Source organism: Uloborus diversus, chromosome 5 (genome assembly GCF_026930045.1).
Source record: "Uloborus diversus isolate 005 chromosome 5, Udiv.v.3.1, whole genome shotgun sequence".
NCBI lineage: Eukaryota > Metazoa > Arthropoda > Arachnida > Araneae > Uloboridae > Uloborus > Uloborus diversus.
The window spans coordinates 168,022,973-168,050,479 of NC_072735.1; the positions used below are offsets into that span (position 1 = coordinate 168,022,973).

General features: G+C 35.0%; 1 protein-coding gene across 1 annotated transcript in view; it reads left to right on the plus strand.

The window, feature by feature from the left end:
• The window catches only part of LOC129223267 (sushi, von Willebrand factor type A, EGF and pentraxin domain-containing protein 1-like), a 162,785-nt gene that overhangs the window by 119,524 nt on the left and 15,754 nt on the right, over positions 1–27,507 (plus strand). The window contains exons 8-9 of the mRNA XM_054857833.1: positions 23,079–23,282; positions 27,099–27,188. Coding sequence (XP_054713808.1) covers positions 23,079–23,282; positions 27,099–27,188 — 294 coding nt within the window. The remainder of the gene's footprint in view (positions 1–23,078; positions 23,283–27,098; positions 27,189–27,507) is intronic.

Consider the following 27,507-nt stretch of genomic DNA (forward strand, 5'->3'; position numbering starts at 1 on the left):
GAAAATGGTTCGTTGGTTAAAAACGGGTTTAGCAGCCCTCCTGTTTTCAAAACAACACAGAGCGATGACAAAGACAAATGTTGTTGGCTATTATCTCACTTGAATGAAAACCAAAGAAACGAGCTGATGTGTGCCTCACATGACTTACATTTCTCCAATTTAATGTCATTTTCTCATTATTGGCAATTTTAATGTGATTCAATAGTTTATTCTCTAAATATCACCAACAGTGGCCAAATTAAAACCAGATTGAAAAAAAAACCGCCAAATTTGTCGCCAAGTTGGCGACAAAATTTCGCGACCAAAAGACTGGCGATATATCGCCAAGTGTCCACCAAATTATAACACCACTCGAGTTTACATCGAAATTAACAATGATTTCCTCCCAAAAAGGGGCAAAAGACCCCTTTAGAAACTCCCGAATGCAACCAAAAGGGGGGGGGGGTGGTGCAGAACTAGACCCCACTAGAAGTCTACGTACCAAATTTCAACTTTCTAGGACATGCCGTTCTGGAGTTATGTGACATACATACGCACATACGTATACATACAGACGTCACGAGAAAACTCGTTGTATTTAACTCGGGGATCGTCAAAATGGGTATTTCGCTTGTCTATACGTTCTTAGGCACTTATCCACGTGTGATCGAGTCAAAACAAAAACTTAACATTCACTCGGGGGTGAGTAAAATGGAAATTAAGGTTGATTTTTGAGTGAAATTTTTTTCGCGAATATAGTACTTCCTTTTTAACCGACTTCAAAAAGGAGGCGGTTATCAGTTCATACCGTATGTATGTTTTTTTTTTTTTTGTTTGTCCACTCATAACGTCTCACCTAGTGAACCGATTTTGATGATTCTTTTTTTAATGGATAGAGGATGGCTCAACTTAGGTCCCATTACTTTGTTTGACGATATTTGTTCTTTAGAAAAAAAGTTATGGGCAAAAAACAGTAAATTTCCCTATTAAATGATTAAAATGATACTGTAGCAAAGTTCGCACTTGTTATCCGTGAATAACGGTGGCTCAGTGGTAGAATTCTCGTCTCTCACACGAGCAACCTGGGTTCAAATCCCGACTTGGACAGAGTGAATTTTACTAAAATTTCGTTTCTACTGTTTTCCGTATTTTCTCGAATGTTCTAAATTTCTGTATCTTTTCAAGTCTGGAAAGTTCCAGCACTTTTTCAAGTTGTATATAAGGAGATGTAACGTTCATTCGTGGTTCTGAATTAAGATCTCGAGTTGAGACTAACGAGTATTCGCTTCATTTGGCTTTCACATTGTCTTCGCTATCTTCATCTACGCGACAATATGAAACTCATTGTTATAAAAGTTTGGTGCCATATAACTGTAACATTAATAGCAATTGTAATGATAATTTTGAATAAAGGCTTTTCTGAAGCAATACAGTGATATAGAGCCGCACTTCTTACTAGGTAACTTCTTACTTTTACTGAAATATCTACATTTACACTAAAAAGAATGAAATAAAAAAATTTTGAAAAAAAAAAATAGAACCGACTTCAAAATTGCTCTAAAAAGTGAAAAATAATTTTATTCCTTAAACACCATCGATAATACTTTTAAACATAATTTTTGAAGTTGGCGCAAAAACAAAAAGTAAAATCCATTGTAACCATGCTTCGTTCATATTTTTATCAAAAAATCATCCAAACTTAGGAACGAAACATTTATATCGTTACTCAAATATGCTGTCATCAATGCGTAATGCATGTGGTAGTGAAGAAACTGGACGTGGTTAAATTTATACTTGTAGTTGAGTTATGGCTGTGAATGGTTTTATCGATCGTTTTTGCGCCAACTTCAAAAATTATGTTTAAAAGTATTATCGATGGTGTTTAAGGAATAAAATTATTTTTCACTTTTTAGAGCAATTTTGAAGTCGGTTCTATTTTTTTTTTCAAAATTTTTTTTTGTAAAAGGAAGCAAAAAGTTATCCTAAGAAATCAATCGAAAAGGATGAGTCAAACTAACCAATTACAGAAACTGGCAAAAATATTACATCCATTTGTTTCGGGGTTTTAAAGAACCCCTTTTTATTTACCGCTATTATACTGCCACTTACCTGTCCACGGCATTATGGACAACAGGCTAAATGGCAAAATTTCGAGTGAAAAAAAAAATCAGACAAATAACCAAATGTATTCAATATCTGATCTCTAATATAAAGTGCATGTTAGTGTTCCGTTATTTTGTGCTCTTAGGACCCCAAAATAACGAAACACTGATGCAGTGAGGACAGGTTGTTTTTTCTGCATTGACACTGCACTAGCAGAGAAACAACTTTTGCAGAATTGATTTCTTTTTATTGACAATTTATCTCGGGAGAGGTGATATACAAATTTGAATAAAATTATACAATAAAGCACTAACAATATAGATGATTGTATATTAATTTAAAAATATTGGGAATAAATATGGAATGCAGCTACAGATAACTAGAATTAGATGATGTGAGTATATTAATTGTTTTTGCACAGTTGTGAGTAGTTTTACCTCTAAAAGATAAAGTCATTCTTTATTTGCTATTAAATCACAACTTTTTATTAAGAAAACTATTATTGCAAACGTAAATATTATTCATGGTTCACTGATTTTTTTTACTTACAGTATTCGTTTTTATAGCAGGAGCGGATACAAGGGGAAATTTATGAAGATCAAGGTCGCCCCCCCCCCCCCCCGCCTTCTAAGCCGTCGACAATATATCCGTCCATATTGTGTTCAAACACTTTATGAATGAAATGTAAACGATTTCTGTAACTTTTCCATTCATTAATTATTTTTAAAAGTTAATATTTGAGTTATTATTTCTTTTCATTGCGAATGAAATTAATTAGTAACGTTTATGTGCTACTAAGTGCCTTATTCCTGGCCGATTTTGTGCTTTTATTGACACCCAGGCAGTTTTAGAAATTTTTCATACCCAAAACCGTAGGTTCGTTCATGGAGGAGGGAGGGGGGGGGTATTTTTTAGCATGACCCCCTAAAAGGCTAGTCTGCATCCTTCTCTCTTTAATTTTGCATTTTATTTATTTACTTATTTATTTATTTTTATTTATTTTATTTATTTATTTTTGCATTTTTCTCATCTATTGTACGCTAGCTTCATTGTACAAGCTTGCTTATCTGGTTTCCGGGGGGAAAAAAAAGGCGCGAAAGAAAAAGAAAAAAACTCTAACTCCAACGTTTTACTTTTGTTAGTATTGAATCCAAAACACGTTTCTTCAAATATTTCGAAAACTTTTCTGCTGATACTAGCGTTTACCTACCCAGGGGGCAGTATTCTACTTGGTATTTTTACGAAAACTCATTTACGTTAAGAATATTACATAGAATTGCTGAATTTATTTTGACGTAATACGCGTAGTGACATAATTTACCAAAATATAGCATCAAAATACATAGAACAAGTTTCTATTATTTTTTCTTTACTAATAATAAAACTGAAAGTCTCTCTGTCCTGATCTCTGTCTGTTAGGAGCTGTCTCTGTCCGGATCTCTGTCTGTCAAGGAGTTCTCTCTGTCAGGATCTCTGACGCGCATAGCGCCTAGATCGTTTGGCCGATTTTCATGAAATTTGGCACAAAGTTAGTTTGTAGCATGGGGGTGTGCACCTCTAAGCGATTTTTCGATAATTCGATTTTCTTCTTTTTCTATTTCAATTTTAAGAACAAAATTATCATAAGATGGACGAGTAAATTACGAAATTATCATAATGTGGAACCGTAACATGGGCACCAGTCAATTGGCGAGATAAGAAATTATCATAACGTGGAACCGTAACATGGATATAAGCCAATTGGCGAGAAAATTCACCATACATTATTTGCAAATATACAGGCGAACCAAAAGACCTTTTAATCTTTCTATTACGGGCAAAGCCATGCGGGTACCACTAGTTAGAAATAACGAAATAATTCTGTTTATTATAGTACATTAGAAAACAGGGAATAGGTTTTGAAAGCTACTCTTGAATCAGTAACACTTAATCAGCATGAAAACATTGTCTTTGTACAGTTTTCCAGTTGACTTATGCGTTTTAGCTTATATTTCCGTTTCTTTTTTTTTTTTTTTTTTTCTACTTCTGGTCCATGTCGATATTTTCATTTTTCGCCTTCGTTTTGCTCTTCGGTTGCTTCCGCTCGCCTGTATCTTTTTCATGTAGGGCAGCGGCCTTGACCTTATTCCGAGTAAAATTAAGTTGCTGTATATTTTTTGTTTACAACTTACCTTCCTCGTTCTTCGGTTTGGTGTGCTAAAGGGCTGTCCGTAAATACCTTCACTCTTTTTTAAACATTTATGATCCCCTCGTTTCCCTGTTGTCACAAAGTGTCACACTTCACTGCCCCCTCTGTCATGTGTCACGCTATTTTTCATAAACTTATTCTTTTTTTCAAAAAAAAATGCGTAGTGTCACACATCTTTTTACCACCTTCCACCCCTTTGTCACAAACTATTACAACTTCACGATCCCTTCCAGCCTCAAAGTATGACATCATTTTCCAACAACCTCTAAAATATTTACTTTGTAAAAACTTAGCTAAGAAATACTCTTCCAAAAGGGGCGTTTAGTAATTTGCTGTTTCATATATTCAGATAATTTTAGGCATTTTATATTGACTTTAAACTTATGCAACAAAGGTCGTTGCGTCATTCCACGTCAGAAAGCCACCAACGACGTAGCACTTTTGGAACTTGAGATCTCATATTTCGGTAATTTTTAGTTTGCTGTTTGTGCCTAAGCAGACAGAATATGGGAAATTCCTATTTTAAAGGGAAGTTGTTTTTAAAAAGCATGTTAAAAATTACCTAGATTTTCATACATCTTTTATGACTCTGCAGCAAATAATGCTGCAGAGTTCATTAATTTGTTTGAGGAAAAAAGTGAGGAAATTCTTTTGTTGCCAATTGAGGGGGGGGGGGGGGGTAGTGTCCCTTTCAGTAGTTGCAGCTTTTTTTTTTATATAGTAGCTACACTTTTCATTACAAAACGGTATATATTTTAAATTGGTTTAAATGAACACTCCTAAATACATTAATTGAAGCAAGTAGAATGTTTTTGATTAATTAGTTCACAAAGGTTGCATCTTGATTTTGGTAGAAAACTAAACTGTCATTTAGGGAGTGAGAATTTAATGTGTTTACATGTAAGGAGGCGTGGTTTTTACTGTTTTTTTGGTATAATTATCATTGATTATAATACCCTTTGTCTCTCCCCCCCCCCCTCAAGAAAAATTTGAAATGACGACCCGGAACTAAACAAATTCCTTACTAAATTATTTAAATTAAACTAATTATTATTAATTTTCTAATTACAAAATCCTTTTGTACACTTTACGGCAATTAAGTTATTATTATTATTATTTTAGTTAGCGATCAGGTGGCGATTGACAGTTCATTTTTTAATTGTCATTTTCGTTTTCATTTTGTCTTTCTGTGAGCGGTGGCGAGCGCTATTTTTTCATTTTATTATTCATGCCCTTTTACCATGTGAATGCTATTTTCGCTGTTTCAAAAGTTTTTCAAGTTGATTTTTTTTTTTCTGAATTCTACATAGATACAAAACTGAATTCTACATAGGTACACTAAACATTATGCAAACCAGAACTATCAAAATTCAAACCAATAAATGGTTTGATTTTGAAAATGACCTCAGTATTCCTTGCTTCATTTCTGTCAATATTTTGGCTGTAGTCGTCAAAATTTGATGGTTTTGAATAATGTCGAAAAATATTTTAAATAATGGGGTTGTTTCCTTCAGCCAAAAGTATTACTTTTGGTCACTGAAATTGATAGAATAAGCAAAAAAAAAAAAGAAAATCATGGAATCATAAAAAGCTTTTATTTTCCCAATTGTTTTTTAACGTCCGATTTTGGAAATAAGGCGTGATCTTTATGACGGCACAAGTGATGTATTTTGACACGCTGGTCCCTTGCCACGCCAAATGTTTGCGCTGAGCTGTCAACCGCGTTGTCAGGTTATGATAATTTGCGCTGTGTGGTAATGGCATCAGTGAATGGCATTTCATCACTTGGGATATCATATACAGAAGTATAAAAAATGACTTTCAATCTGCGCACCGATTAAAATAATTGTTAAAAATATTAAACTTTGTCAAATTATTAAAAAAATGATTAAATCCTATATTTTTAAGCATGCTCTAACAGAAAAAAATACTTTATAATTTCAGAAACAACCAGAGCCTGATTACCGCACAGGCCGCCTGGACCTGTTGTCCCTTCTTCTTCGGGGACCCCGAATTTTTTTTTTTTTTTCTTTTAACTTATGCATAGCATTAAAAATCATGGTGTTTGTGAAAATAATAAAAATCAATAATTTATTGATTTAAAACATACTTCTTTTATATAATGTTTAACATTATTTTGCATTGACTGAAAGTAATAAAATAGAGAGTCGGTTTTCCAAAGCATTGTGGGCCTTGAATCTCACTTTTAGTTAGTCGAGCCCTGGAAACAACCCCGTTAATTCTAAAATTTTAAACATATAAGCCGCGAAAAAAGCCACTCTTTTGAACATAAAACTACAAATCCGAAAAAGAATCGATGAAAATAGTATTTAGAACTGCAAGAGAAAGGAAGGTTTGAACTTTGTGACCTAGTTTGCCCCAGGCACTAGTTCCCTGATTTCCCTCTTAAATACCCACACAAATCTACTTACTTCTCAATGGCTTCCAAAAATAAAAGAATATTCGTGGGAAACGATATTTGGTCACGCAGCGGCGCCGGAAGCGGTAGTTTAAAGGTTTCACAATTGGTAATTAGTCGTCACCTTAATTTGCGCTTATTTTTTACTTCCTTTTACAAAAAAAGGACTTTTTCTTCCATATGTGCGTCTTTTTAGAGGCGCTATGGGTCCGCAGTTCCTTTTCATGGACGACAATGCACCATGTCATCGCACAGTAGCTGCCGAACAGCTCTTAGAGAGCGAGGATATTGAACGTATGGATTGGCCGGCACGATCTCCGGATCTCTATCCCATCGAGCATGTATGGGATTTTCTAGGCAGACGCTTGGCAGCCTAGAAAATGAATGTATTGTATTGAATGTATTGTATTCGTGAAAAAAATTTCACTCAAAAATCGGCCTTCATTTCCATTTTGCTCACCTTCGAATGAATGTTGAGTTTTTTTCAACCCGACCACACGTGGATATATGCCTAGGAACGTACAGACACCCGAAATATCCATTTTGACGATCCCAGAGTTAATCACAACGAGTTTTCTCGGGATGTCTGTATGTACGTATGTACACTGGTGTGCAAAAATTAAGGACGAGACGGTTTTTTCAATATAACTTTGTACAAAAGCTTTCCAAATCAACACATTTAATACCGTAAGATCCCCAATACGTAAGGACATGTGTAATGTAAGCAACACTTACTAAAAGAGAAATCAGAGGGATAAAAAGAAGCTTTATTGAAAAAGTAGCATGGAGCGCAATGCGAATGAAGGCCGAAACATCGCTATGTTGGGTGTCCAGCAAGAAACATCCGGTCTTTAGTAGGGGATATGATCTCCCCCGACTGCTAGGCAGGTTTCACAGCGTCTGCCCTTGCTGAGAATGAGGGTGTCAATGAGTTGTTGAGGCATTGCTGCCCATTCGTCTTGCAGCGCCAATCGAAGCTCCCGAATCGTTACTGGTGATAAGGTACGGGCTGCCAAGCGTCTGCCTAGAAAATCCCATACATGCTCGATGGGATAGAGATCCGGAGATCGTGCCGGCCAATCCATACGTTCAATATCCTCGCTCTCTAAGAGCTGTTCGGCAGCTACTGTGCGATGACATGGTGCATTGTCGTCCATGAAAAGGAACTGCGGACCCATAGCGCCTCTAAAAAGACGCACATATGGAAGAAAAATCTCGTTACAATAACGGGTCCCGTTGACTGAACCTGCGTCGAAGATGTGAAGGTCTGTACGACTACCAAGCATGATGCCTCCACAAACGAGAACACCGCGACCTCCATACCTGTCCCTTTCAATGATGTTCGAGGGATGATTGCGGCTTCCCCGCTCTCTCCAGATGAGTATGCGATGAGAATCGCTACTCAGACTGAATCTGCTCTCATCTGTAAAGAGTAATCGTCCCCATTCATTGTCTCTCCAATTCCGGTGTTCCAGGCACCACAGAGATGAGCAGTTCTCCGATGAGCAGTCGTTAGAGGTACACACCCCCGTATAGGGCGTCGTGCAAACAGACCACCACCGTGCAGTCTTCTGGCCACGGTAAAACGCGATATCGGTTGTCCAGTCGCCTGTGTCGTGTGCCTTGCGATTTCTCCCGCTGTCTGCCGCCTGTTTCTTCTGGCCTGTAAGACAATATACCGGTCATCTGCGAGTGTGGTTCCTCGTGGACTACCACTACTGAACCCCTGGATAGCTGTTCCTGTAGTTTGAAATTGTCTCCAAAGTCGTGAAACGATACTGTGAGCAATTCCGAACTCTGCAGCCACACTTGTCACACTGCGGCCTTCCTCCAACTTCCCAATGACTCGACCTCGGGTAAAAGCATCCAGATGTCGTCTAACGGATTGATTATTCGCCATTTCTCGCTGAGGCAGCAACTCGGTGTGATTTTAACTGCTATACGGCGTGCCAGAAATACTGATCTTACACCGACAACATGCTTTATACTACTCAGACACTCACCCATTACGTCTGCCTGCATATCTGCGCATGTGCTACCGTACATCACCTTACTTAATCTCCTGATTGGTCTTTCTGTCCGCTCTGCCTCTTCGTTCAGCTGATATGCTAATTTTTCGACTTCGTTCTTAATTTTTGCACACCAGTGTATGTGCGTATGTGTGTATGTATGTCGCATAACTCAAGAATGTAATGTCCTAGAAAGTTGAAATTTGGTACGTAGACTCCTAGTGGGGTCTAGTTGTGCACCTTCCTTTTTGGTTGCATTCGGATGCTCCAAAGGGGTCTTTTGCCCCTTTTTGGAAGGAAATCATTGTTAATTTCGATGTAAACTCAAGTAGTGTTATGATTTGGCGGACACTTGGCGATATATCGCCATTCTTTTGGTCGCCAAGTTTTGTCGCCAACTTGGCGACAAATTTTTAGCGATTTTTTTTTTATTTGCAAATAATGAGAAAATGACATTAAATAGGAGTAAAAGGAAGTCATGTGATGCACACATCAGCTCGTTTACTTTGAAATAAAGTGAAATGGAAAGCTATGGTTGCCATTTGGGAAGTGTGGTGTTTTTTTGACGAACACTAAAATTTGCCAGCAGTGGTGTCCACCCCCCCCCCCCAAGTTCAATAACGCAAAGCCCCCCCCCCATTTTTCTCAAACCTCTTTCCCTTTTTTTTAGCTCTCTTTTTTATTTTATTTATTTCTTAAAAATATTTTTTATTTATTTATTTTTTATTTTTAAGTATTAATGTTATTATTTTATTAGAAATGTTCTGACATTTAATGACACACATACATACACACACACACACACAAACTAAATAAATAACTAAAAAATATACAATTAAATTTAAATAAGTAATTTAAATTAAAAATAAAGCAAAAAATAAATTTAAATAAAAGAATAAAAATCCCCCCTCCCCCTTTTGATGGCGCAACTTGAGCCCATAATCCCTCCCCCCTCTCTGTAGTTATTCCTGTTTGCCTGTGAGCCGCATAAATTAAGTACATTTTTGTTACGTTGTGGGGATTGGGGTTTCATTGTAAACACAAAAGAAAATAAATAAGCTAAAATATTGCATAACATTTATCATGAAAATTTCAACAGAAGATGTTTGCGTAATGCTGATCAACGTATCCCTGGTATGAGGCACTTTGGCCAACTGTAAAAGGTTCTGTTAAACAATAAACTAAAAAAATTAATGACTTGAGCATTTTCAAAAAAAAAAAAAAAAAAAAAAATCTAGGATGATGAGAAATATTTAATGAAACTAATTTAGGGATGCGACGATAAGCAAATTGTCTAATTACCAATTAATCGGTTGGGATGTTTAATGATCTGGATGATTTTTAATACTACAATTTTTCTATTACCTTTTTTTTCTCTTTTTTTTAAGAAAAAAAATTACTTTCAATCAATTTCTGTGAGCAATTTTTCATATTATTGTTAATGAAGTTACATTATGTTTACTACACATGACAATGTTTACTTAGTTACCTGTATTCAGCTGACGCTTTTAACTTAGTAGAAACTATTTTTATTATTAGTGACAACTTAATCCAAGACGTTTATTCTTTTCGAGATTTATTAGGTAGTCTTAAAGCACCAACCTAAAGGTAGGCGTAGAAAATAGTATTGACATGAGAAATGTGTTACATCATTGAAAGCAAGAGTTTTTATTCGAAGCAAGAAATTATATTAACAAAATTAACATTACTTCAAGCACCAATTACTGTTTGAAAAAAAATCTCAAAGCATGTGCATGAATTTTTTAAATATCTAATGATAAGTGAAATAATGAAATAAATTGAAGGATTATTATTGTTGGAGGAAATAGATATGTACCTGTAAGCATTGGCGTCGTCAGATGAAATTTATTGGGGGGGACCGACTTTTCTCCCCTAGAGATTTTTTGAAATTATTGTTCAATAAACGCAGCTTAAGACAATTTTTGGTGATGCTAGGGAGGAGAGATTCGAGGGCCCTCTCCGGAATTTTTTCAAAATCGAAGTTTTAAAAATATGATTCTAGGCCACGTTTGGGAACAAACAATTTTTTGAAATTGAAGCTCCGAAAAGTTGAATTTATATATAGATGACTGTCGATGGTGTTGGGAAATAGAGTTTAAAGGCTTCATTTCCAATTTTTTTTCCCAAGTCGAGGTCTAAACACGAAGTTTTAGTCCCCCTTTGGTGCTATTAGTGGGTGGGAGGGAAGGTTCAGGGGATCTCTGGAACATTTTCACAGTTGAAGCCTTGAAAACGAAAGTTGAGACGATCTTTGATAATGGGGAGTAAGTGTTTCTCCTGGATTACGGTGAGGGCGCCTTCCTAGAAGTTTTCCGACATTGAAATTCTAAAACATAATTGTAGGCTATCGTTGCTGACGTTAGGGGAAGGAATGGGATTTGGATACTCTCCCTTGCTTCCAAAATCTAAGATTCAGAAACACAATTTTTAGGCTACCTCCGATGAAGTAAACTGGAGGGATAAGACTTGAGGAGAGTCTTTTTCTTTTTGTAAAACCATTTGACTGCTTTGGTTTTCTATGTAGAAATTTCCAATTTCCAGCCGGATAGTTTATTTGTTTGAAATACGTCTGCGGCTTCAGTAAAAACACTTTTAATATTTTTTTGGACTAATGCAATACTTTACACTGATACTTTAGGTCTATTTTTTTAATTTATTTGAAATACCAGCTGCGTTACTGGGTTTTACACGATATACCTCGCAAATAAAAGTTAAGTCCGTGACGCATGTTCTACAATCTGGCTGGAACCAAAAAAATCTAAAATTTCCCGACAGATTGAGAAAAAATAAACAAAAAGGAAAAGTTTTAAATCCCCCGAGTACAGGAAAAACCTCAAAACAAAAGCCAAAATTTTATTTTTTCATATGCGAGAAAAAAAGGCCACAGATATTTCTTTTCAATGGTTTTCTTCATACTACAAATTTAAATAAAAGCATTGTTCAACAATGGATTTCTAATCTTACAGTTTAGCATGAAATTAGAAAGAGTCATAATTCACGTTCTAATTTTCTTGGAACATTGGAACAAATTTTATCTGATGGAGAAAAATCAGGGGGTTTCTATTTTTGTTCTATTTTGCAAGCATTTTATCGCCCTCATATTTTAGAAAAACGCCGTTTTCGGCTCCTTAGATTAAAATTCGAACGGTTCGCTGTAATTCAACTTTTTTTCTATTCAAAACGCATTTCGGTCACCCGGTAAGGTAATTGAATAATACAGAATCTCGATGTTCCCATTATATTTTAAGATTGCATTTATAAAAATTATTATTGTATTTGCTCGTTTATCACATCTACTTGTTCATTTTTAAGACTGCAGGTTTTTCTTTTATTTTTATCATCAAAATGAAATTGGAGGCCCAACTTCTAAAAAAAGGGGAGGGGGCAATATATCAGTTATAATAGGCGGCTTTCTTCTGCTGTTGCAGGAATTTTGTAGAAACCTAGAAAAGGTTCGTAGAGATCTTGAGTGTCTTCTAACCTCGACATAATGTATAACCCTGAATTTTCTGTTCTTCCATCGCAAATAACGGAGAAAATAAAAAGTGATTTCTATTGATCTTCCAATAAGATATAACCTTAGCATTTATACACTCTTATTTTAAATATCCGGTTGAGTACATTTTCTCTCTCTTTGAAAATTCTGCTTTAGGGTTGTTCTTATGCAGAAACTTCAAAGTAGTTTATGTTCTCATAATGATTGTTTTATGTTCATTCCTTCACAGTAAACCCTCAGTATAGCTGCATGAGGTTTTCTTCACCATTGCTATATCTTTGTGGATAGCTAATCCTTGTCCTTGTCGTGTGAGCAGGCCCGTCATTAAGAGCCTCCAAGTTTTTAGAAAATAATGTATTTACATGTGAGTGGGTGTGGCTCTTGTTTTTTTTTTTTTTTGGTATAATTTAAATTAAGTACCCTTTGCCCCCCCCCCCTCTCCTCCGTAAAAATTCGAAATCAGGCTTCTGAGGTAGTCAGGTAGTTTAGACTTCTGGTTATAATTAGCAGCAATTCTTTGCTTCTAAGTTTTCATTGCAGACAGTTGCTTTCCTATTGTACCAACGAAGTTCAATTTAATTTGATTACATAATAATTAAACATTTCACATAATAAATTATGTGTTGTGTAATTGCTGCATTATCGTTCAATTTTGGAATTAAAACAATAACAAGTCCCCCAAAATAATGGATTTCATCTTAACAAATTCCAATATTTGTGGGGGTCGACTCTCAATTATTGAGGGGGTCCGGACCCCTCGGACCCCCCCCCCCCTCGGCCGCGACGCCCATGCCTGTAAGAGATAGTTTATGGGGGGCTCCTGACAATCCTAAAATGCTCATTTTTGCGTTACATTTTAAAAATACCCGGATTAAATTTCTCATAACAGTGTTACGTGAACGTCAGCTGTGAGGATTAATTTCATTATTTCATTCAGTCCTATGCAAATTTTGAATTGTTAGTCTTTATTTTAGGCAGTATACTTTCATAGACATGTTATACTTATGTTGCGGAAAATTATATTCCTTTATTGTTAATTAATTTATTTATCTTGGTTTCTTGTTCAGAGAATGCTGAACGATTTGAAAAAAAATATTAAGAAGTATTTTTGAAATATTTTCCCCGCCGATTAATGGCGAAAAATTGGCCGATTACTAACCAATGCCGATTAATAAGTGCATCCCTAACACTTCTGGTTGAAAATGAGACTGCTCATTTATTTTTTTGATTAGGTAAAAAATAAAATGTAGAATGGCAAACCAATATGCCCCGACTCCCCCTACATTTCTAGTTGTGTAAAAATGACAAGTTGTTTTCCCCGCATTGATACTGCGCTGGCAGAGGAACAACTTTTAAATTGACAATTGGGGTAGTGAGAAGCAAAGGGATGTAAGTGGACTTTTTCAAGTTTTGAGTAAAACGCATTTGAAACTCCGGTCCTAGGTAGGCTTTCATTGAAAATTTTTTCTAAATCATGCTGCATAGCAGCACCAACCAGGACTACTAGTACTATCTCGTGCCCCAAGACAGAGGGGAGGTTCACCTACCATTTGTACTGGAAAATTTTTAATTTTGTCACGAACATCCCTTTGCTTCTCACTTCCTCAATTTCCATACGGAACATGGAGACAAACAATCATCAGAAGGAAAAACTGGAAGGTTTCAAAAGTTATCCCTGGCCCTATATGGCGTAAAATTGACGAAACGTTTTCAAGCGTGCTTGATTCACAGGTATCAAAGAGGTGCAAAGGTTAAGAAAGATCGTATGAGACTGATTTGCAGTTAGCCTGCGTTTGATGGTGACATGCTGCGACGTTCTGGAGTGCTTTCACTTGTTGTTATTGTTAGTAATAAGTTATTGTTAGTTAGTTGATTATTCGTTGTTTTAAATATGTTTAACTCTTGTTAAAAACTGTTTATACACTATTGAAATGCTTTAGTTTATTCAAGTTTGGACTGTTTATCATTGAACCGACGACGCAACAATATTCGTAAGCTTTAAGTTTATCTCGTCAAAAGTTCTTCATCCTTTCAATTAATGGTCAAAAAATGTGATCAATCATTTTGAGTAATTTTGAAACATGTACAGGAATGTGGGGCAAAGTGCAATATCGGAGCAAAGGGAAATGGTGAAATTTTTACTTTACTTTTAACGTCACCTATCTAGTAATATTTTAACTATGTAATAGTAAACACATGAAGTCTATTCCAGTCAAAAAAAAAAAAACTCTTGTTTCTAAATGATGTTTTTTAAACATTATTTACAAATTCAATTTTTCTGGTTCAAATTTGCACTACTTGTATTAAAGTGTAAGTTTTCTTTAACATTCTATTTCTCACGTGGTTCTGTGTGACCCTTAGTGGCAATTTCACTTATAGAGAAGTTAATAAATTCATTTTAAATATCTTTAATTATTAAACTTTTGGAGTTTTTCTTCAGTTTTATACCAATAGATGCTATAACATTAAAACTATGAGATGGGCAGTTAAAAATTGAGAAATTGTGGACCAAAGTTACACCGAAAGACTTCCTAAATTATCTGTCTAAAAAATTTAATAAGTGAGGATTTCAAATATCCTTTCAGACCGTTCAGAAGCAAATTGGCTGCAAAACGTTAGACGAAATTTCTTCTTTTCACCAAATGGAAACGAGCCTTGATAACCCATCCACTAAGTGTTTCATTTTGTAGGTGAGCAAAATTCTGTCAACATGTTAGAACTAATGTAACTTAAGTTATATGCCTCAGTAAATTTCACTGTCTAGCATTTTTTTACTGAAATGCGGAATTCTAACCTAATCTTCTAACCACTGGAAAATGCGCTACAATTGATAGAAGTAGGTCATGGGTTGAGTTGCCACTTCAAGCCTAGATCGCAGCTAAAAAAAAAAGTGTTATGTGCACATAAAACATATATATATATAGATAGATAGATAGATTGATAGATTTTCATAATAAAAATAAACAGTCGATATTTTCGGCATGTACAACACAGTTCTAATGAAGACAAAGAAGTTGATGGCTATATGTTGACAGAAATACGAGGTAGATCAGATATAAACCGGAATTTGGTTCTACCGCTATTGTTAGTTATAAATTTGGGGCGTACTTTACCAATATGTTAGTGGGGAGTCTGGAGAAGGGTTTTTGCGTTTGTACACACTTTAGAGATCTGGGCTGCTTCAGTACGCCATGAATAAGCAAGAAGTGCAAAGCTCTGTTGCGCAATTCATAATTATTAAATTTCTCGCAAAAGAAGGCACCAAATCTTCTGAAATTTGGAGACAGCTTCATGCACAGTTTGTAGAAGAAACACTTCGCACATTCGAACGTATGAGTAGGATTAAAAATACATGGTAGAAAGAGGAGCTGCAAAAAACGAACCTGATGAAAGGAGACAAGAATCACTGAGGACGACATTGTTGCCATTCGTGACATTATTGACGAAAGACAACTAATGCAGCCTATTGGATGAAGCAGAAGCTATATATAGCATCAGACGAGGGCTTCAAGCGATGAGTAACGTCATTTTTCTATATGAAAATGCAAGACCACATACGCTATTAAAGCGATAAAATTTTAGAAATTTCATAGGACACCTCTAAAACCCCTCAGTACAGTCCAGATTTATCGCCTTATGACTGCCATTTGGTTGGAACACTCAAAAAAGACCTAGGAGGATAAAAAATTGATGATGATGCAATTGTATCGAGGAGTTTGTACGCAATTCTCTCTTCACACTTTTCATTCTATCCTCGTCTTTCTATCACGACGGCATCAAAAACTTGGCAATTGTATAGAAAAAATGGGTATTAGATGAAGGACACTATGTAGAAAAAGGATAGCTGGTGTAAAAATTCTTTGCTTGATACAAACATTTTTTTAAAAGATATTCCGGTTTATATTTGATTAACCCTCATAGTTACTAAACATGCCTTGGCGTTTTACGTATTTTTATTGAAAATTCTAATAACAGGTAAACAAAGTGAAAAAAATATGCAGATTTTATCAATTAACGTATTTCTTAATGTTGGGTAGTACTTATTTATTAAGTTTTATTCATAAACGTATTGATCATCTCGTATTGGCTGGATGACAACTCTCAGCAAGTTTAAATATAGCAGGAAGAAATGAAAAAATTAAAAAAGAGTACTTACTGATCACAGAACAGCTATCTGAAGTAATATCTGCTGTTATCGCTTCAGTGAACAGAAAAGAAATCTTAAAATTAAAAAACATAAAGGGAAAATATCGGCTTAATAAAATAAAGAGATGTAAAACAACTTTAAAGTGTTGCTGGATAAACTTTAAATCCGATTAGATAAAAACAAGCAGGTTACTATACTTGAATTCATTAATCTTCAGATGCTTTTATCCTCTTACTGGAAACTGATACGTACCATATTCGCTAATGCAGAAAGTTTTCCTCCTCCTGATGTTAGTATTGGTGTAGATGTTTCGTTAGCTCCATTATCACCTGTAGTTAGTAACAGAATAAATATGGCGGAGAAAAATATGATTACAGGACTGATTTTTGCTGGTCGTTTCCTAAATTGCTTTTTCCCCTCATCTCTTTCTTTTTCCGCTTTATGAAATACATAAAGAAGTTACGGATGGTAGTAATGTTTCCTAGATGCTTTTCTGGAATTAGTAAATACATTTAACGGAGTGAAAACTGTTTTAACTTTAATGTCGTTTTAAGTGAGCATTTCGCATTTTTTTACTCAGTATTTTGTCAAAAAAAGTAGTAAATGAATTTTAGAAACAGCGTGACGCAAAGTTTCTTAATTTTTTTGAATGATTGAACCGTTATGTTTAATAACACATATTGATATTTACGAACTTAAGAGCACTTAGTTTACAGAATTCGATGAAAAAAAGAGACTTTTTTTTGTTTACATTGTTTTTATTGATTTTTTGTTAATAATATTACTTCGTGATGAAAATCCCTTTTCTTTTCTCTCTCTCTCTCTCTCTCTCTCTCTCTCTCTCTCATCTACATCATTTTGTTTATTTGTTTATTTTATTATTATTATTATTTTATTTACTTATTTATTTATTTATTTGACGAAAGCAAAAAGACTTCTTTGAAAATGTTGTGGAATTTCAAAGATTGAAAAGTTCCCTGTAAAGTCCTGATTCATATATTACCGTGGTTTCTTTATTATTAATTTTATGATATTGCATTCAATTACAAGGATTTCTCCTTCGGAATCATTTTCACTAAAACTTGAATTATTTTCTCTAAGTTAATAGGTTTACCTGATTAGTCATCAGTTTTTATCGTTACTAACATTACGTCACTAACGACCAGTTCTTTGATTTCTAAGGTTCTCCTTTACGCCCCCCCCCCCCCCCTCTTCAAACGTTCTTAGTTGACTGTTTCACTCTTCTTAACTTGATCTTGACGGTTTCCCCCTTAATCCCTTAATTGTTCAGATATCTTCCCCGTTGCCCATCATTAGATCTATAAAAATGGTCATTATACGACTCTGGTCTGTGGCAAATCCAGCGGAGGGGGGGGGGGGGTGCACGGAACATCCTATCAAAATTTTACTCAGAGACAAAATCACATACTTCTACTAATAATCGCAACCAAAATCTCGGTGTTTAGTCGATCTATCAGTTTTGAAATATTGTTTCTCATTTGGAAACATTTTTAACTGCAGAACCTTACATTAGTTAAGAATAGGATATGTGAAAGCAACTTCTAGCTATTTATTCTTTTTGTGGCTAACTATAGGCTGAAAGTAGGCCAGCACTGTGCCTCTTCTAAGTGCAAAAATTGAAAGAGTTTTACTGATACAAAATGCATCAACAAAACAAATGTACTATAGTCTATTTACTAACTATTAAAGAAATAGAAACTTAATGACAACTTCAAGCCAACATTTAAATAATACACTTTGATTTAAAATAATAACATAAATTTCGTTCGCATAGCTTCAAAAAATAAATAAATAAATAAAAAATGCATCCCCCCCCCTTTCTGCCATAGTTTTAAAACTGCGCAATATTATTCATTTGAAAAGTAGAAATGGTGTTGCTTCCTTCAGTTAGAAGTACTTCCTTTAGTCACTGAAATTGATAGAATGAGCAAATAAATAAATAAAATAAAATAAAATAACATGGACCCCGAAAATACTTTCATTTTCCCAACATTTAATTTTAATTATTTTTTTTAATGTCCGATTTTTCAAACAAGACATGGTCTTTTTGACGTCACAAGTTATGTACTTTGGCGGGCATTCCACTGGCGCGCTGAATATTTACGCTTGCTGTATACCGCATTTCCAGTTTATGATAATTCAGAAGCGAATTAATATTGCGCTCTATGCTAACTATCAACCATATCGTTGCCACTACATATGAGTAATGGCAGCTCATCATTTGTGATGTCATGCGCAGAAGCGTAAAAAAAAATTGAATCTGCTCACCGATTGAAATATTTTTTTAAAAATATAAAACTTCGTCAAATTATTTTTAAAAAATGGTAAAATCCTATGTTTTCTAACATGCTCTTTCAGAAAAAAAAATACTTTTAAAATTTCGGAAACGACCCCACTATGTTACGCTCCCATGAGAAATGCTTCTAGACCCCTTCGCGACCCCACAGATTGAGAACCTCTGCTCTAGATATAACAAAACCGTTAAGAGCCCCTGAAATGTTCCTACTACTTTTTCTGGAAAGAATTATGTGTCGTTTTACCATTCTTCTATCCTCGCTATTTTTAGTCACCAAATTGCTAAAATTCTCAGACGGTTCTAATTCCAGGTTGCATTTTCTCTTCCTTTCCATCGGCAAGTTAGTCTACTGTTTTTAAAGTTCCCCACAACCTATTTTGGTTGCTGATAGAACTAATGATGGTCAGTACTAGATTTCTTAAAAGGGGGAAACTAGTCGTACTCTCAATAGATTAAAGACACATTAAAATTATGTTTGTCACGGTGAGGCAAAGGGCAGTATCTGCAATTTTTTAATCTTTTTGCATTTTTGTCATCTACTGCACTGCACTTTAGCTTTATTAAGAAAGCTTGCTTCGTTGGTTTCCGCTGGGGGAAAAAGACACGAAAAAAAAAAAAAACAATGTCAAATTCCAACATTTCTCTATTGGTTAGTATGGATTCGAAAACGCATTTCTCTAAATATATATTTTTTTAAACTCATTTCTGCGCATACTGCGCCTTACCTGCCCACAGCAGATGTGTCAGTTTGCTGTTGATGTAACTGCAATTAACTCCAAAAAAAAAAAAAAAAAAAGAAAAGAAAAGAAAGAAAGAAAGAGATGCTCAAAATTGAATGCAAGAAAATGTATTGCAAATTTTTACTCACGCATTTATAATGTAGCTAATTAATCTCTTAACGTACTTTTACCATCACCACTACTACTACGATTTCATACTTTTATTTTCCAAGTACCCATTATTATGCCATGCGAAAAGCGAATGTAAAGAGTTTGAGTTTGTTTTCGTAGATTTTATATTTATTGTTAATTTATAAAAAAAAAAATACTCGTATTTTTTAAAAGACAGGCAAATTTCATTTAAAGAATGAAAGTTGGACATTTGAAATTCTTTAAATTTCCTATCGACTAAAACAATATTTTACATAAATTTAAAGAACTAGCTACTAGCAATCACCTTTAGATAGTTATTTTGAAATTAAGTTCTTATTTTCATTTATTTCTTAAAATTTATAAATAATTTGTTTTGGGATGAAATAGTTGTAATCTTACTACTATTATATATGCGAAAGTTTGTCTGTATGGATGTATGGATGTTTGGATGTATGGATGTTTGTTACTCTTTCACGCAAAAACTACTTAACGGATTTTGATGAAACTTTACAATAATATAGCTTATGCATCAGAATAACACATAGGGTAGTTTTCGTCCCGTTATGGGGGGGCAAAACCCCCCTTAGGGGAGCAATAAAATACAATTTTCGTATAAATTCTCTAATATAGGGATGAAAAAATACTTGCACATATTTACATTATATGTCCATCGAAAGCTCTGATTTTTCTGCTGAAGATGGCACTTATTCGAAATTTCTAAGTAGAATAAAAAACGAGTTATGAGCTTTTTAGTTCCATGTTCGAAGGCTTTCCTAAACTCAATACAGTATTTAGTGTATCATCTCAACTCCCTGTCGATAGCGACTATTGTTGTATTGTTGACTATCTTTGCTTTTCGTGACTGTTCAAGGCTTTTTTCAAGTCAAATCTTGAAGTAAGATTTTTGCACAAAATTGGCAAATAATACATGATTTGGCTGATCATTTTCCATTTAAACGGAACTTTAATGTAATTAATGGTTTTTATTATTATTTATGCTGATTGAACACTTACTCATTATCCAATCAACCAGCAGATCGCCAAAATTTTTGCAGAAATATTTCCGTAGCTGATGCATTTGGCAGTTTTTTTCAATGTCGCTGTTTTTGAAGCCGAAGACTACGTCATAATGTTTCTCAGTTTTCACCATGTAAACAAAATATCGCCAATCAAAGAATCTTTAAAAAACTTTTTTTACTGTGTTAAATAATCCAGCAAATAAATTAGGCAAATCCATAAACAGCACAAAAACTTCCATTAATTTTTCTTTTTTGCACAATTTCAAACAATCGCCATTTCGGGATGAAACTCTTTAGCGCCATTTTATGGTGACCAAAAGTATCTCAGCACCTGGCGATAATATCTTTGTAACGAAAATTAATATATCGTTTTACAAAGTAAGGAAAGAAGGAGGGAGCATCATCGAAGGTATCCCAAAACGATTCCCGCAAATTCGGCAAAATCGCACCAAGAGCCCACAATGATTGAAATTTCCCAAAATAACTAAAGCAAGTATAAGGGGATTACGAGCAACGTCAATAGCAATACAGAGAAGGTTTTAGACTCCATGTTAAAAAAAAAGTATCAACAGATTAATCTTTTTAAACATGAGAAGAATAATTTCATGTTTTGGAAATTTGTATATGCTTAAATATAGTGCTTTCGTTTCTAAATCAATACTATTTTGTTCTTTATACTTATTGCTATTTTACTTTTATGGGTAAGGAAGAAACTCTACTTTTAATCATGTCAAAAAGATGTGTTTTAAATTCTTTCACTTAAACCAGAAAAAAAAGCAAGTAACGATTTTTTCTCATAATTATTACTGACCCAGGCAACGCCGGGTATTATTGCTAGTTGAAAATAATTTCTCGTGTAAAACAGTGTACAGGTTAAAAATTAAAGAAACGATTTGTACATTAAGTATTTATGAAAGATTTAAATCATTGAAACACAAATTTGTTTAACCTGTCAAATGTTTTAAATATTTCTCGGAATATTTTTTAATGCCTTTCCCAAATGAACTCTGTTTCGAATAGTTTCCTTTTTTTCTACTCCAGAACGTTTTCCTGATCAACAGCGTAAATTTCTGCGCAAAAATGTAAATTTTTCTACCACAAAACCAAGTTTTTGCTCAAAAATGCTAGTTTTCTTGCTCCAAAACCATGAATACTCTAAAATGCAAAATTTCCTGTTCCAAATTACAAATTTTCCTATGAATTGCTTCACCAAAATGCAAATTTTCTTGTTCTAAAGTTATGAATGAATTGCTTCACTAAAATGCAAATTTTGGTAGCAGATGGTGATTAGCATTCACCGTCTGCTTGACACCTTTTCGTTCTTGACCCTGCCAAACACGTGATTAACGTCACCAAATGGCGCAGTTCTTTGTTTACATCTAGCTAATCTTTCCTGTGAATGCAGTACAGTTTTTTTTTTTTTTTTTTTTTGGGCGGGAATTATGTAATAAGTTTCGGTGCTAGGCATCATTTTGTTTTGTTTCTTTTGAAAATCTCCAAATTTTTCTTTTTAAAATTCCTTGTTCCCCAACGTTGCTTTTTTTTTTCTTTTGATGAATTCTCATTCTGAAGCTCACTTTGTTAGAGTGAAAAAGGGTTCCTTGAAACCTCGAAATAGGTGTCTGCAATTGATGTGCTAATTAGAGCTTTACATACATTGCTTACTACAGTGAAATCCAGTTAGAACGAATACCAATACAACGAAATAAAATTTCAGTCCCGATTCAATTTCCTTTGCATTGCTTGGATTCCATTACTACGAAATTCCCGTGACAGCGAAATGCGGTATCTTGAAGTTCGTTGTAACTGGATTTCGATGTATTTACATGTTGAGTTCGAAATATCACCAAGCTTGGCGACTTTTGGCGATTTCTTGTCGAATTTGGCGGCAAAAGTAAATTGCCAAAACTGATATCAACTTGGCAATATCTTTAAACTTTCTCGCCAATCCCATAAGCGTCATGTTAAATGGGGAATAGCAAGGAAAGGCCACATACAGGTATAGTTACTACAGTAATTTTAAGCGAAAAATAATTAAAATAAACGCCAGATTGCAGCAAATTGAGTATATCTTTACCAATAATAAAGCTCAAAGTTTGTCTGGATATCTGTCCGGATTTCTGTCGGTATGTCTGTGACACGCATAGCGCCTAAACCGTTCGGCCGATTTTCACAAAATTTAGCACAGAATTAGTTTGTAACATGGATGTGTGCACCTCGAAGCGATTTTTCGAAAATTCGATTTTTTTCTTTTTATATTCCAATTTTAAGAACATTTTACCGAACAAAATTTTCATAACGTGGAACTGTAACATGCATGAGCAAGCAAATGAACATAGCAAATTGGTGAGAAATTCGTCATCCATTATTTGTAAATGTACAGGCTAACCAAATGATCTTTTAATTTTCTACTACGGGCAAAGCCTTGCGGGTGCCAACAGTATAAACATAAAACTAATTACTATTTACAAATTTTGTAACAATATATTATTTATTTCTAACTTTCAGATAGGAGCCTGTCGAGTGTCAACCAGGTGGCGAGCAGCCGGCAGACTCTGACCAGCTATCCGGCCAGCCAGGCCGTAGACGGGGATCCGCGCACGTGCACCTACACGGACAAACTGCGCCCGCGCTGGGTGCGAATCGACATGCGCACGCAGCAAAGGGTGCGTGCCGTCGCGCTCACGGTGCCCAGTGGCATCTATTCACAAGGTGAGTCGTCGAAGTTATGGCCCATTTTTCAGGGGTTCCCCCCCCCCTTTAAGATCAAGGGCACACCCCAAAGCAAGAGCCCCCCTAAAAATAAAAAATACCCCTTAAAACAACCCCCCTAAAAATTCTAATGACACAGTCTGCGCCATGACCCCTCTCCCCCCTAGGTGGGCACCCATGCTTTTTACTTTCTTCTATATCTAATATATAGAAGAAAGTATTGGATTCGTGCAAATTTTCGAATTTCGAATTTTGACGGATTCGAACGTTTTGAGGTGTGCTGAGTCCATTTCGACCATTTTTACTTTCTTCTATATCTAATATATAGAAGAAAGTATTGGATTCGTGCAAATTTTCGAATTTCGAATTTTGACGGATTCGAACGTTTTAAGGTGTGCTGAGTCCATTTCGACCATTTTTGGAAAATGTCTGTCTGTGTGTGTGTGTGTATGTGTGTGTGTATGTATGTATGTGTGTGTGTATGTATGTGTGTCACGTCTGTGTGTGACCAGTTTTTTGTGGCCGCTCTACAACAAAAACTACCGCATGAAATCGAACGAAATTTAGTACACATATGTGCCCCTATGTGAACTTGTGCCCATTAGTTTTTGGCGCGAATTCCTCCAAGGGGGGTGGAGCAATGGGACGTTTTTCGAGTTACGCGTGCTTGCTATTCCTCAGGAAGTTACTGGCGGAATCAAACAAAATTTGGTCCATATGTTGCCATTAACAGGAACAGGTGCTGATTCAATTTTGGTGTCAATAACTCAAACGGGGGTTGAGCTATAGAACGTTTTTTGTCGTCAATTGTGACTGCTGTATCTCAAGAAATAATGAACGGAATGAAAGAAAAATTTATCGGCAAGTAGCCCTTAGTGGGTATAAGAACTGATTTTATTTTTGTGTCAACAGCTAAAAAGGGGGTAGTGCAATCACCCGTTCTTTTTTTCCATTTTGAGTGCCCTATCTCAAGAAGTAATGCTACGTTCTGGTTGAAATTTGGAATATATGTGAATCCATATGTAAACAGGCTTTGGTTCTATTTTGACGCCGATCGCTCCAAGAGGTGTTGATTTTTTTTTTTTTTTTTGCGATTAAAAATATTTTTATTAATGCAACAATAAGAAAGATAAATCGTAATAGATTGTCGTCTGCGTATTTCTCGTGATTTTAATTGTATGGAAATGATAGGAAATATTATCCATAGACTAATAATAAGAATAGACCGAGCTATGGCAACCCTTTTGCTGCTCATAAACCAAACCATGTGACTAGTGGATATCCTAGCAACAGCGGGCGTTGATCGTAGCAGACGATCGAAATAAAATAAATAAAAATTGATGGAACACGGAAGAATGATCTTTTATGGAGTCCGATTTGTAAATTTGTTATTCTAAGTTGTAAATATTTTGTTAATATAGTGAGTTTTTCGTTTAGAAAGTATTGTGCATTTTCTTTAGTCAATTTCAATAACTCTCTAAACAATTAAATATTCAAGCGCTCAAAAAGAATCGGCAAACGGTAAGATTTTTACCTAGAATTTCAATTTAAGATACCAATTAGTACATTTTTGCGTTAACGCAAAACGTTTACGCCATTACGTTTACGCCAACGCTGACGTAGTAGTTCCGAATGAAATAAAAGTTACTGAAAACTGTGACCAAAAACTATTACTAGTGTCAAAATAATGCATAACTAAAAAAAAAACAGTTCAATCTCTGCACCTGGAAGTTTTTTTTAATGAAAACACATTGTCTTAAAATACATGTCGAGTGTCAAACTATAGATAATGCTGCCATCTAGCAACCATGCTGCCAAAGTCTTCGCCAAGCCCTTCCACTAGTCACGTGATACATCTATGAACCAATTTTCTTCATCAGCAAGAATGAAAAAGCTCGGTCTACTCCATAGACTAATAATAAGAGTAGACCGAGCTATGGCAACCCTTTTGCTGCTCATAAACCAAACCATGTGACTGGTGGATATCCTAGCAACAGCGGGCGTTGATCGAAGCAGACGATCTCAACGCGAGCGAGAAATAAAATAAATAGAATTGATGGAATACGGAGGAATGAGCTTTTATGAAATCCTATTTGTAAATTTGTTATTCTAAGTTGTAAATATTTTGTTAATATAGTGAGTTTTTCGTTTAGATGGTACTGTGCATTTTCTTTAGTCAATTTTTCAATAACTCTCTAAGCAATTAAAGATGCAAACGCCCAAAAAGAATCGGCAAACGGTAAGATTCTTACATACAATTTCAATTTAAGATACCGATTAGTACATTTTTGCGTTAACGCAAAACGTTTACGCCATTCCGTTCACGCCAACGCTGACGTAAGATTTCCAAATGAAATAAAAGTTACTGAAAACTGTGATAAAAAACTAATTACGAATGTCAAAATAATACATAACTAAAAGAAAAACCGTTCAATCTCTGCACCTGGAAAAAAAAAAATTATAATGAAAACACATTACGTCTTAAAATACATGTCGAGTGCCAAACTATAGATAATGTTGACATCTAGCAACCATGCTGCCAAAGTTTTCGCCAAGCCTTTCCACTAGTTACGTGATGTATCCATGAACCAATTTTTTTCATCAGCAAGTCTGAGAAAGCTCGGTCTACTCTTATTATTAGTCTATGGTCTACTCTTATTATTAGTCTATGATATTATCTCAATGATTTAAAATTTTTAACTGTTGCCATCTTATGTTTGTTAACAAATAAAATATTTGTAATTCATTCAAGCAAGGCTTTTAAAATAACTTTCAATTTTCGCTCGTTGCTTTGCTTTTGCAATAATTCAGACATTGGGTCAAGTTTTTGCATGTGTAATTTTGTTTTTGTTGGGAATATTGCTTCCTCGTCAAGCATGGGGAGGGATCAGAAAAAAAAAAAAAAAAGAAAAAGAAAAGTATAGAAGAAAGTTTCGTGATGGCCACAACATACTAGTTTTTAAAGTCATTCCTTTGAATTGAAGGGCTTTCCAGTATAAATGTTTCAATAATTGCTAAGAAAATGAAATTTTGCATTTTAAACCATCTGTACTATAATTTAAGCAGTAAAGTTACCTTCCTAAAGTCTGGGCTAGTGCAGAACCACCTGCAATATACCGGACAGCCCGAATATGACATCCATAGACTGCAGTTTTGTCCATGTTATGGACTCGTCAGTCTGGAATTGACAATAACCGAGCCGGAGGCAGATATTCTCTCATTGAAGCTGAGATTACCAAAAATCTGGTAGCTAAAATTGATTTAGCACACCGGTGAAGGTTCGCAATTTACTCGAAAATGTCGGTAAAACCTTAAGTAATAATCAATTATTATTAGTATAATCCTACTCGGTTATTGACTATTCCAGACTGATGAGTCCATAAAAAAAAGGATGAAACTGCAGTCTCTGGATGTCGTAACTAGGCTGTTGGCATATTGCATGGGAGCGTACAATTGCACAAGTGGGTGTGTGCGCGAGGGGAATAGTTGTTTTTTTATTGCTCGAAACTCAAGGTACTTCGGAAAAAGGTTGGAATTACAAATAGTTTTAATTTGTTAAACCATTTAAATGATGAGGGTAGGAGCTAATTTGCATTCCCAAGAACACACACATTTGTAAAGATTGATTTGTTTAGTTGAAAATACATAAGTAACATGATAATTAATAAACATATAATGTGCACAGTAAACACCAATGCAATTATAATTCAACTATTTTAAAAACAAACAGTTCCTGTTTTCCGTTTTTATTTATTTAATTTAATTATATATTAAGCATAATTTCAATGATATACTAACTTTTTTTCTCTCTCACAGACGCTGCTCAGTTAACTATTTATGCCATTAGTGTTCGAGATTCAACCACCGCTTCATATCATAAGTGTGCTGCTTTCAACGGGAAGTTTTGTAAGTTAAATCGGGTTCATATTGTTTCTGCTTATAGGATTATTATAAAATCCCGAGATCTGTGATTTTTCTCTGCTCATAACGATTAGTGGCACAGGGCCTGATTACTGAATAGGCAGTGACCTAGGGGCTCTGAAATGCCAAAAAAATTGTTTTATCCTATGGCTAAAATTGTAAAGTTTGAATACAGTTGCCACAAAAAGTTATCTGGCCTTGGGCAAAAGTTATTTGGTCTCCTGATATCTTAGTCGGGCCCTGCAGTGAGTGGAAATTTTTTCATCAGAGAGCCGCACCTCATACGAAAATAAATCTCGTGGGC